This window comes from Bacillus rossius, chromosome 11 (genome assembly GCF_032445375.1).
Source record: "Bacillus rossius redtenbacheri isolate Brsri chromosome 11, Brsri_v3, whole genome shotgun sequence".
NCBI classification, from domain to species: domain Eukaryota; kingdom Metazoa; phylum Arthropoda; class Insecta; order Phasmatodea; family Bacillidae; genus Bacillus; species Bacillus rossius.
In genome coordinates, this window is record NC_086338.1 from 44,774,239 (window position 1) to 44,788,094 (window position 13,856).

At 35.9% G+C, this 13,856-nt stretch overlaps 1 protein-coding gene across 1 annotated transcript in view; it reads right to left on the reverse strand.

Annotated features, from left to right (window-relative positions):
• LOC134536894 (ATP-dependent translocase ABCB1-like) overlaps positions 1-5,317 on the reverse strand; it is a 62,762-nt gene extending 57,445 nt beyond the window's left edge. Inside the window, exon 1 of the mRNA XM_063376957.1 lies at positions 5,180-5,317. Coding sequence (XP_063233027.1) covers positions 5,180-5,263 — 84 coding nt within the window. The 5' untranslated portion in view covers positions 5,264-5,317. The remainder of the gene's footprint in view (positions 1-5,179) is intronic.
• Between the last annotated feature and the right edge of the window lie 8,539 nt (positions 5,318-13,856).

Below are 13,856 nucleotides of genomic sequence, written 5' to 3' on the forward strand. Positions count from 1 at the left end.
GATTTATTGGGAAGGGGGGGGGGTAGTCTGAAACCTCATCACAAATCACTAGGGGGAGGGGGGGTTAAAGATTTGCTAAAAAAACATCACGTGATTAATGGACGACCCCTAACGAGCAAATTCGTGTGTTCTCATGATGCAAATAGACTCATAATACGAAACTTGCCCACGAAATGTAACGTAGAATACTTTTAAACAATGCCGAGCGTGATAAATACGTATACGTAAATTGTGTTTGCAACTACGTTTCTAGACGCGAATCACACGCAGTGTCCGCACCTTCCACTGGAATTCGCTGCCGGGGCAGTTACGTCATTCCATTTGCGGCCCAAAATTTTAAACTATGTAGGAAATTTGTGAAAAACTGAAGATAACTACGCCATATCAAAGTCTAAGCCCAATAAAAGACTTACTTTTGAATTCAATTCTAATTCAAAATATGAAGCGAAGGGTAAAGGGAATAACTGTTTGGCAATGGACAGTATAGCAAAAAAAAAAAAAAAATCTAAGCTGCTCTAAACTGCGAGTATTTTATTTTATAATAATTTTATTAAAATTGTTTGCACTTAAATGTCATTGTTAACTGCTGTCCAGTTTAATGTTTGTTGTTTGAGTGTGTAATAAGAACTGAATAATTTGTCCTTATCTAACAAATTTTACTGTCGTGATGCATTGTTGCAGTTAAATACTTTGTTTCAGTCTTAATTAGGCCTAAGATTTTTTTTAAATCTAACAAGCTGAATACATATTTTTCAAGCATAAACATAAGAATCAATGCAAAACGTTTTAGTCACTATAGTCGTTTAATTTTTAATGATTGAACAAAAAAAATACATAAAGGCTTGAAAATCTTTACAATTATATTCAAGTAATTCGTAATATTATAAAATATCAGAATAACTTCATTTGTAATTTTGATTTATTTACAGCTATATATTATTACTTTTGTCAATTACATATTATTAAATCATCTTAAAATAAATGTTTGTTTAGTTCTAAGTTATCCTCCAAGTATACGCCTATATGAGTGGACGTAACGTAATGTTACGTGGTGTAGTGTTACGTAAACTCAACCTAATCCCATTCTTACGTCACCTAGTGAGGTAGAATTTCGATATCTTTCCTCGCTGTCCGAGATAACAAACTGTGGCACCGAGTATTCTTCCAGTCTCTGTGACTTCCGTCTGTCGTGGAAAGGACGTAATATATTTGTCACAAAAGGTTTACTTCAGACTTTAAAGCAGCGAGCACTAAATCAGTTTCGTATGATCGCATGATTCGCCTCAGCATCATACAAAGCGTTCGTTTTTGTATGAATCTCCGTAAATTTTTCGTAGCAACAAAAGGGTACAAAACGACAAAGTAATTTTTCTTTGTCAATAATAGAATTGACTAGTGTCTCCGAAATTTCGTGGATTCACTTACCTGCAGGCTAGACTGGATGGTGTTATAACGTTCGAGTCCTGCAAAATCCACATTATAATTTGGCGACATTAGAGAATGCAAATATCAGTTACACTTGAAATACCTTTGTTCGTTGGATCACGGGTTCTTTGATAAGTCCTGGAGAACTAACAGCCAATCACAAACACCTGATCTAATCATGTGCGACCTTAACAAAAGGCAGATTGTAATGGTATCAACCATTAATACATGTCATGGACTTTCGTTACGCACACGTTTGTGGAGTCAAGTCTGACACCGGAATATAACGGGAATTTTCTCAGGACTCTATAGCTAGAGACCGGAAAAATTCGCGGTTTCATTTCGTGATAGGCTAGAATCCAAATGCGTTTAACTTTCTGCTGCTTCAGTATTGGACCACAGTTTGCCTGCAGGACTCTGAGCCAATGAATAACCCTTGGTTGTTCGTTGTCTTCGCAGCGTGCACATTGTTTATTACGTGTCCCCCAGAAAATAGTAAAGTTTAAGTGTGATAGTGTGACCGTAAAGTTAAAAAAAAAAAAAAAAGCGCGGGAAGCGGGAGTGGGGCTACGAGACTGACGCGACGCGATGCGACACGATAACTCGCGGACAGCTTAACACCGTATTCTCGCAACAACTTAACACCGTCTTCTCGCAACAACTTAACACCGTCTTCTCGCAACAGCTTAATACCGTCTTCTAGAGAAAGCTTAACGTCTTCTCGCAACAGCTGAACATCATCTTCTCGCTTGCGACAGCTTAACATCGTATTTTCGTAACATTATTTCTTCACACATTCTTGAAATAGGTCCTTTCTTTACTAAACATACTAATCGATTTCTATCCAGCTCAATATTGAGGGAAAAAATCAATTAAAATACTTTACAAGTGAATTGTGCTCAAATTAGTCTTTAACTAGCCAGCTATACAAGTATCTGGATGGGTCCAATGTGAATTTGTCATTCCTAAAAAAGTTGAAAGCTGAAAGGAAGTGCTGTGAAGAGGATCCAGAGATGTTGGATTTAGGTTCTTGTGGCCTCCATGTTATTCATGGTGCCTTTCAATCAGGCTGTCGCAAAGCAGGTTGGGATGTAATGTTATTTTTGAAGTCCTTGTACAATGTTTTTAAGGATTCACCTGCACGTTGATCTGATTTCACACGAACTATACTGGCTGTAGTTTACTTCCTCGCAAATTCTGTAATTCCCGCTGGTTAGAGAATGTACCAGTTTGCGAGACAGTTATCAAAATGTTTCCGCACATCAATACTTTTTTTAAGTCTTCTGAGTTACCTGCAACATTTTATGTTCAGAAAGTTAAGTAATGCTTACTGGACCCATCGTAAAGACGCCATCTTGGTTTCAACCATTTTTGTCATCATTGTTTAAAATATCATTCAATATTAAATTATTTAGCTCTATTCGACTATAGTAATTAATTAATGGAATGCCTTATTATTAATAGTGACCGACTGCTACAACAAATAGTTTTTTTTCCTGTAAAATATTTATTAGTGTTTAGAAATTATATTTTTTTTATTTCATAAAGTAGCTACCTATACAACTGTTATAACTATCAAAAGGCACAAATTTATGGTCTTAAAAACAAATTGGTAAAGTTTAAAATATAGTAAAACTTATTATAACCATTTATAGTATACAGAATAATATGTTTAATGTAAACAAGCAGGGCAGTGTGAATCTCCAACAGAGGGTGACATTTGCTTTTAACTGCAATCCAAGCATGATACACACTATTGCGCGGCGTAGCCTCTAAGCGCAAGGCCCTGTACACTGGCACACAAGTCTTCTCGTCGTGCAACAATGACACATGAGCGGTAGCCGTTAACATTATAACGAGGAGAAACGAAGATAAAGGTGCAAAGCAAGTTCTTTCAGTGCTTTCGAGGATAACTGTCTATCGGGGGGTCTAAAAATATTCTGAATACACAATAATTCAGCCATTCTCACTCTCCAAAAATTACACCATAACAATTAAATCCGTAAACAACACTACTAATCCGACCTCAGCGTATTCGTAAACAGATATCACTCTAAAATTTTCAGCATTTTTTTTTTAATCGCGTGATCTCAATAACAAGAAAAGTGACGAATAAAGCAGCCACTTTAGCGCGAATATCTCAATGTTCTGTTAACTCTCATAGTGATTTTTTTCCCAAATGAGTGTTAAATTTAAATATAATTCTTCCGCGCATGTCGATTTTAAAGTTAACATAAAAAAATTGACAGCTGTCGCATGTGTGATGTATATTATGTAATGGGCATAACATTTAATGCCACAATCAACATAAGCTTTTCACAAGCACCACACAGTATTGTACACAACACTTCAGTTCCATGTAATTCAATCTGACTAATTACAATCGTACATTGCGATAAGCATATACACAAGCCCGGTATTACCCTTAAGTAAAGTTCTCTCTAGGTTTAACTTGCTTAAAACTACGTTATTGCTAAAACTGTGACATGTTTTCTGCCATTCAGAAGCTCTGAACGTTTTGCTACGTCGTCATTAAAAAAAAATATATTTAGTAAAAAAATAAAATGCGTGTTTTGAATAGACTGTGTCCTTACTATTATCTTCCTTTTTGTTTATGTTTGCACGACGGAGTTAAGCTATAAACAACACGGTCCAATTTTCAAAGGTGAAAATTTTCATTTTTGCATTTAATTTTGCAGTTCCTGGGCTATTATGGATTTTATTCTGTTAAAACTATTTTTTCCCCCTTATAATTGCACACTAACGACTCCAGCAACAATGAAATTAAACAAAGGAATGGAATTAGGTTTACGTCAGTTATTGCATCCAGGTCGCTGTGCCTGTTTTGTGTTGCATTAAGTGCTTATCGTTATAACTAACGATGTGTTTATACTATGTTCATTGTGCACGGGCTTTAATCGTTCATTGTTTGTTTGCAGTGCCGTTGCATCGCGTCCTTCCAGTGCCGTTGTGATTTCAGCATGAAATGAAAACAATGAAATAAAAAATATGAGCGAGTGTAACGTGTAACCTTGGTAGCGAGCAAGTTCAAGTGCTGTCACGTTGCGAATAAACTTATAATATGAATCTTAACGCGGAATTCTTTTGAACGCGAATCACATGTAATTTGCACACCTGTTGCCGCTAGAATACGCTGCCGGAGCAGCTACGTGTCTACTATCGAATCATTCCAATCGCAGACCGAAATTTGAAACTGCATAATGAAACGGCTCCGATGAAAGCGAGGAAGACTTGGAAGGAAAAAAAATATACTATTCCCCGGCTTTGAACCTGTTTTTCTACAACGAATTTTATTAAACTTCTGCCCGTCGTTTTAAAATTCATTAAACGGTTGATAATATAAAGTTTCCCTTTGACTTTGTGAACTTTGATCGCGCCATACGCGATACCGCCACCCAGGGGCGCAACAACAGAGGGGGGGGGGCAATGGTATTTTGCCCCCCCTCTGAAATTTGAAGTGGGGGCAAACGGGGGCAAAGAAAGTGCTGTGTAAACAATTTTTAGATAATAAAACTGCTTAAATAGCACCATTTTCCACCTTCAAATACAAATTTTTCCCGGGGGAGGACCCCCGGACCACCCGCTTCAATAGGGGGGGGATCGATTATTCTTTATAAAAAGGTATATTGCCCCCCCCCCCCCCCTTTTTAGAAATGTAGTTGTTGCGCCCCTGCCGCCACCCACAACGAAACTCCGTGTGCTGAAACGTCACGCGGCAGAAGCGGGTACCAACCTCCAGCTCGAGTCCTTCGCGGCCGTTGGGCCTGAGCGGGTCGGCCTCTCCGTTCCGGGCGGCAGCCTTGTCCGCGTCCGCCATCTCCCACTGCACTGCAGCCAACCTTCGCGCGCCGAGCTCCGCGGACAGAGTGAGGAGCGAGGAGACGTGGAAAACCGGCGGGCGGCGATCTGCAGGCTTGGCGCACGTGTCTCGACGCGTCGCGGTCCCCGGCTGGCCTTCGGCGCGCGCAGCCACGCGCTTCCGGCTCGCTCTGCTCGGCCGCTGCGCTGCCAACTATCCGCCAAACCAGAGGCGTAGGAACCGGGAGGGACAGGGGGGTCGTGTCCCCCTGAACTTTTTGGGTGGAGGGGACTGTCCCCCCCCCCAACTTTCTAGACCGTGATATTTTTATTTTATAATATTATTCTGCCCAACTTTATTTGTAATTTCTTCACTGTCAAATGTTATCTTAAAGAAACAATAATAATTTTTAACATCGATGTATCCAATGGTTGGATACAAAAACTGCCTAAAAAGCGCTATTTTGCACTTTTAAAATCAAAATTTTCCCGTGGAGGACCCCCGGACCCCCCGTCTTAGTAAGAGGGGAATGGGTTTACATGACATCAAAATCATAATGATTTTAATCATTATTTGCCCCCCCCCCCCCCCCAACTTTATGAACACAGCTACGCCAATGCGAACTCTACTTTTTCTCGCTTCCTAGGGTCCACGCAGGCTAAATACTTCAGGACGTTGGAAGGGGCACCAGCCTTCTTCGACTCGGACCCTCCCTTTGTTAGATTAAAAAAGAATTACTGGATTAAAAATCACATTTGGAAGAATGACACTTGCTCGAAGATTAAAATTTGTAGAAAACGAATATCATTGATTTAAAAACATGCTTTCTTAACGGGCGACGCCAGTCCGTTTGGGATCCGCATTCTCAACACTCCAACAATGGCTGCAAAGTTACAAGTTATTGCTATGCATTAAACCCCTTTTAAGCTCCCAAATGAAATAAAAAATCCTACACTTTACCCGACGTTCGAAACGAAGCAGAGTTTTAACAAATGTACGAAACTCCCACTAAACCCAATGTTAAGACTGGGTTCCACTGCTAGCGCCGTTAGTTCGCAGGCCCCCGCCGCGAGATTCACTAAGACGGAGAATAAAGGTAAGTTGCCAGACCTGTCTATATGACCGAGGTCTCGGGTAGGGACAAGAAAAAAGTATCAATACTTTTTGGTATCGGTACTTTTCTTTCGATACCGATACTTTTAATTTAATACTTTCACTCATATTAATACTTTTTGGCACTAACCTATCAAAAAAATTATCGAATTCGATATTCACCCTGTCACACGTCACACTGTGTAGTTATTTTACTATATATATATATTTGGACCTGTTATATATATATATATATATATATATATATATATATATATATAACGTTATTATAATAAATAAAACTGAAACATTATTTTATTAATAAAATAGTTTTGAAGCCAATAGAATAAGGAAGTGAGAAGTATAGCTATAATTTTCAGCAAAATCAGTATATGATTTCTGGAGACATCGCAAGACCTTAGTTCATTCAAAAAAACAAACAGATAAAAGCAAAGGTATGTAGCCTTCTTCTTACAGTCTAATTTGTCTCTTGAAGAAAAAGATTGAAGAAGGAAAATGCTTATATTTGGCAACATCAGTGTCACCACTGTCGACTGATCCTTTGGAGCAATTTGAAGATATGAAATCTGTGTTCTCTCAGAGTCTCAGTTGTATAAGCTAGCAGTTCCAGAGACATCAATCCCCTCCGATCGTTTATTTTCGAAAGCAAGCAGTACATTGTCAAAGATACGAAACAGATTACCACCTAAACGACTGGGTAAATTATTGTTTTTGAAAGACTGTGCAGACAAAGAGTGGGAAGTGCAAGATTGTAGATAATTAAATAAAAAATTTATTTAGAATTCTTGATTAATCTAACACTTCCGTTAGTTAATTTTTGAGAATTCTATTGAAGAGTATCTATAACTTGAGGTGTCGATACTTTCATGAGTATGATACTTTTTGTTCGATATTACTCATGAGTAAATGATCAATACTTACTAATGTTCACTGCAAGAAAATGTGTCAGGTAAAGAAGTGCATAGACTGCACAACAGAATAACCCCCGTTCACAACTAAGGATGCAGCAGTGATTGGCATCAGCTAAGGATGCGGTCTGACTTATTCAGTAGATGAAACGGTCCATCTAATATTTTGTGCCTCCTGAGAAAAATCATGGAGTAAAAATCAACTCTGCATTCGGAGAAGACCTGGAATATCTACTGCAGCAGTGTTCAGCATCCGCAAGAGATCAGCGAGGCTGCTTCGGGAGAACAGACGGCTTATCTTAAATTTAGATGCTACTAGTGAAGAAGTAATTCAGCCAAGAGGAGAGTCTTCACTGTTAGAAGAGATTTGTTATCTGCCATGTGGTAGGCACAAAAGATTTTGACATGAGTATAAGAAGTGCGGCGTTAATTTACACAATAGCTGATACGGTTCATCTAACACAATGTGCTCCCTGGGAATAGGTCAGAGAGAGAAATGCTAAATCTAATCTACTGGGGGTCCAGCAGTGTCCGATATCAGTGAGTGATGCTACAGCAGTAAGACCTTCATTTAACACATACGTTGCTGGTCGATTGGTCAGGGACAGTAATTCTAAGTCGGTAGCATTAGAGGAGCCGTCTTATCTGCTCTGTTGTGCAGCAGGTTTCGACATGAGTAAAAGTTGTGGCGTGATTTATTCAGTAGATGAAACATTTATCTAAAATGGGGGGGGGGGGGGGGCTAAGGGGCTCAAGCCCCCTCCAAAAGCATCTGGGTCCACTATTGTTTTAATGTTTGCCTTGATAAAGCCTAGCCTCAGCTGGGTCAAGCCCCTCCCAAACCAAAATCCTGGATCCACCACTGTAAAATGGTAAGTTACTGGTTCAGTAGTCAGGGAACGTAGATGATTTAGAGGAGCCGTATTGCATAAACCAGTTTGTGAAGCAGGTTTAAAAAAAAAAAAAAAGTAAAAGTGATGGAGTGGTCTAATCAGTATAAACCACGGCTCCTCAACCATTATGTGCTTCTATTTAAAATTAAAATCTTATATGTATATATATATATGTAAAAAAATATATGTTTTTCAAATTATTTGTTAAAATGTTTAATATAATTTGTGTTTTGTTTTAGTTTTTCTTTATGTTTTACAACTAGATATGATTAAATAATATAATTTTTCTATTGTGTGTTATTCTGTAATACATTTAGTTCATGAAGCTGCTGAATATTTGGGGGCGCGGACGACTACCATAATGGCAGTATTCCACCTGGCCTCTTCGAAAAAGTACCATAACGGAAAACTGTCATAATTTCAAAGGACGAGACGGAATTCTGTCATACTTTCTTATACACTCCATGGAAAAAGTACGGTGGCATTTCTCTCGAAGTAGTGTATAGAATACCAGGTAGCAGGTAGCAGTTCTCAGGTTAACTTTAAAGCTTACAGATAGCGCTTCTGACGGTGATTGTTGCAATAACAAATCATTTACAGATCGCGGACGAGAAGAAAGAAATGTATTATAGGGAGCAATTTATTCTTATTACGACGATTTAAAAAAACAAAACATATGTTACTTTTCCTCCTGTTTTGACGAAGGCGCCGGAAAAAGTACAATAATGGAAGACTGCCATAACAAAAATGGACGAAAGGGAATTCCTTATACATTCCACGGAATGAGGAAAACAGCTTTACTAATAAAATCTTGATGTAACTAGCGTTTTTGCACACTGGAATAATTGAAGGAATTGTAGATCATTATTTAATGAGTGCAAATCCAATGCAAATATTCAAGGGTTTTCTTATGTAATGTTTACATTATTAGGGTGATAGAACATATAAAGCTCAGATATTAAGGTTTTTAATGTCTATATCAAAGTCTACAAAATGTATATTTAAGATGCTGAAATTCGAGGGAATTATTTTTGTGTGGTGTAGTTTGTTGGCACAGGTCAAGCAGCACAGGCGCTCTAGGGGAGACATGCTAGTACATCGAATGTTGGTGGGCTTTGAACAGGTTTGCAGTCTTTCAAAAATAAACTTTGCTGAAATTGAAGTATTTTTAATATTAGAAAATAAAATATATTACTATTCGTTGCATATTATTCTGCTTCTTTTAAACTGTCATATCAAATTGAAATGAGGTTTTTTTTGCCTTACGACACTTACAAACGAAATATGACACATAATTTAAAAAATAGGTACCATATAAGCACATAGAATAACAACCAAAAACATATTAACACAAGACATACATATCAATAACTTTACGCCAAAGCAAGAATAAACACATCACACAAATTGATAAAGTTCATAGTAACTAATTGGTTATTTTGGTTTTCACAAAACTCTTAAACAGAAACTAAAATTGTGTATACAAAATAAATAATTCGATTATAGACGTTTTAAATAACTTTTACTTAGATTTTTTACCAATGGATGTTTCTAGATTATTAAAAAATAATTATAATTTTTTACAAATTTTATAGTTACTAATGGTTTTAAAAGTGTCACTAATTCTTAATACAAACCGAGATATGTCTGAAGCATCGAAAATGGTAATAAAACGTATATAATAAAATGTGTATCACTGATTGAACGTCTAGTAAATAGAAAATGCCAATTATATTTATATAGGAATGCAACATATTTAAAAGCCTGAAATTTTTAAATATTAATTTAAGATTTTTTTCTGCATACTTTCAATTCTATTTAAAATCAAAATTAGTTATTTAATTCCAAATTACGACACAATATTCTACTTCATAGCTAATCAATTTGAAGAACAAATTATACAATCAGGTATTGATGCAGAGAAAGTTATAAATTTAAGAATACTTAAGATCTTCAAGTGCAGCTTATATTACTATCTACATGTTGGTGAAAAATAAAAACTTGGCATATATATATATAAATAATACTGTGTGTGTTAAAGATTGAAAACTATGTGGTTTATCAGAAATAATATTTTTAGGAATAAAATTCATGTGCCTATTTCTTCTAAACAAACAGTGGTTTTTGACTAAAATTTAAACATAAATAATACTTCAAGAAAATATATACCGATAAATGGTTGAACACACAACATCGGTATGCAACCACTCACTGACTGATACACACTTAATTCAAATATTTTATGTACAAAAGAAAAAATATACATATGTTATTTCGAGCTTTATTTATAACGTGGTGGAATGATAATGCTACAGTTACTAAAAACTAAAAAAACTTCAAAACAATAAAAATATTTTTGCAAAACTCCGTTCCCCCGGAGAAACCCCCAGAAAGACCACCGCATGGGGAGCCCAAGAAAAGAAACGGGCTCCCCATTTGGAAGCCACCTGGAAGGTTTTTTTCTGTTCCACCCACCGTTTCTTTTGGTAGCCTGACTTGTTGCAAGGGATTGTATTCCCTACCAGAGAAAATGCCACCATTTCATCTGGGCAATCCGCCTTGGAGGAGCCGGGGCGCGAACCCGGGTCCTACAAGTCACAAGGCAGGCGCTCTACCACCAGAACCAGAGCGGTAGAGCGAATACTTGCAGTCTTCTTAACACTGACATGATATTCCACGAGTTTACTGTAGTTTCGTGTGTCAGTAACACGTACATTACGTGTAGTGACATTTTACCTCGGCATCGAACAAATTTATGTATTGTTATGTTCTTCGTTCAGCATGAATTGTGTAATTTCATAACAGTGAAATATAATTTGTATAACTAGTCTGGCAAATTTTTTAGTTGGTTTTCAGCAAAATAATTTACAGTCCCGCTGTATAATAATTATATAGAATTATATAGAATATAGTAAAAAAAAAAATATGTAAAGAGCTTGCACTGTCGATGGCAAAGTTATTTTGAAATAAATGTTAGATATTTAAAGAGTGTGTTTAGTTAAAAATATGTGTGTGCTTACAAGCATGAAGTTATTGTATAACATTTTATTTATTTGGTTTTAAAGCCAAAAAAATTAACCTTGTTATATCACTTTTGGCTTTTTTTTACCGTGCTTAATATGCGCCGCTAATACTGGAAAGCTATTCAAACAACTGTTTGCAAATATTCATTTTGAATATCTTAAATTAAGTACTAAATCAATGATAGTGTTGGAGATGTCAAATTAAAAGATACATTTCATACTGACATCGCCGGAATTCTAGGTAATTATAGTACTTACCTTAAATCGATCAGTTTCTGAGGACAAAGAATTTAGACGACACTAGTTTTGTGAGATTTGCTTACTAATTTAGAAATATTCACATTATTTGAACTGAACTATATTTTATTGGAACTTGCAGTACTCCTGAGTACAGAGTTCTTTGGTAATAGCTTACCTCAGGGTTAAGCAGGAGCATAAATGTTTTATTTTATACAATGAAACCCTCAGACACTTAATTAAATCATCGGGATTATTAAACATGAACTTCTTTGAGAACACAACCACAAAAAGCTTTTATTTAATATTTTTGCACATCGCTATTTAATTATTTGTAATTTTAATTGTAACAAAAATTGGAATTCGGTGTTTTTATTTTGGATGTGTAATAGTATAAAACATGTATTATGTTTTAATTGTTACAGTATCAAAAGTTTATTTAATGATTGTGTATGTTTATTTTCGTCCAAAACAAAATTTTGTACAAAAAATATCCTACAAGATATTTTACTTTCCTTATAATTTTATTGTTTCAAATTATTATGTTCGAACCTTTCTTTCAGCTCAACAACTTAAGTAGATATAATAATGTCGTTATGAAATTAAATTCTCCATACATAGTACATTTGATATTTTGAGGTAATTACGAAATAATATATAACTTTATTTTAAATACTTTTTTTTGCATACGTACGGGTTTGAAATACCAAATAAATACTTTATTTTTTTAATGGTTCTTGCAATGGGGGAGATTGATTATATATATAAATTAGGACATACACCATTGCTGATTATAATGTGTGTCATAAGAAAAAACAATAAGAGACAAGAAAGATAAATACGCAAACATACAGAAAACAAGCGAAACCACATAGCTTTGGTTATTTTTGCACATCTGAAATACGGTTTATCGAGGTATAACTGAGTATTTCTTACAAAAATTGGCTAATAATTTTATGCTTCAATAGATGTGTACATTCGGCTTTTTTTTTTTTTTTTTTAACCATGGAAAAGATATTCGATCAAATATTAAACAATTTGGTGTTATTTTGTTTTACCGTGCTTAATATGCGCAGTTAATACTGGAAAGCTATTAAAAAAATAGGGTTTACAAATAACTTTTAAATATTGGAGGTACTGGGGCAACACAGAACAAATATGTAAGTTTACCTGAATATTTCTGTTCCATTTACAAAGAAATTTTACGGTGCACAACGGCAAACAGAATAACTCAACGATGAAACTTAAAAGATAAAAATTGAAAAAAACAACGGCTATACAGAGACGCACAGGTGAACCTAGCGATGTGAATAAACAGCGACTACAGCACAGACGAACACCGTAAGCAACAGTTGAGCGACAAAACAGATGTATTGAAAACCACAACGATGGTAGCACAGAATAACACAGTATGTTTTCCCCAAGACAACAGTTGCGACGTTTCGGGAAAGAGATCTATTCCCTTCTTAAGGCACAAACAGACTGAGGTTTGTCATGACATACAGTTTAATGAGTAATAGTGTATGTCAAAAACTAATCTTGAATTAATTTAACCATTATTTAAAATGTTGTATGTCGGTTGAAATTTTATTCAATGTACTACGCTGTTTTTTTGAAATTCACTTAGATACTGACTTTCTTTAAACAGAGTTGTATTTTGATTTGTTTACACTTCTATCAACAAGGCATAGGTATAAGTGCAGAGAAGCTTACAAAGAAAAAAAAGAGGAACCTGTTTCTGTAACAATAAGTATCAAGAACGTAGTAAAAAAAGAGGTGGGGTAGGGTGGCCATATTTGTTTAGACGAATAATTTTTATTTTACAAAAATTACAATGGCAGGAGTTTCAAAAGCATTTCAGAAATCTTCAAAACCCCTAAAAATGTATTTTCAACCATTATCTTGGTAAAAGTGTTTCCGGAGGAGTGACTGGCTTCTGTCCTCCCCTTGCACAAATACTGTTTACACCTATGGTAAATGTGTAAACAAAATCACATGTAGTTACACACACTACTACACGATATACTCAAAACACGAGAATTAAAATTTTCGTGACTGTAATTTTTGATAGTTGTAATTATAACATTAGATGTCAATAATTTTTCAAGACATGTGGTGATAGCCTACATGGTGTAAGTACTACAGTCTGAAACTATGTATTTGTAATGTTATGCAATGATCGTACACTCACACCTGTAGCATGAGGCATCACTACAAGCAGGGGCGTAACAACAGGGGGGGCAAGGGTATTTTGCCCCCCCCCCCCCCCTTCTGAAACTTTGAAGTGGGGGCAAACGGGGGTACAGAAAGTGCTGTGTAATCAATTTTTAGATAATAAAACTGCTTAAATAGCACTATTTTCCACCTTAAAATACAAATTTTTCTCGGAGGAGAACAGTAGGGGGGATCGATGATTCTTTATAAAATGGTATATTGC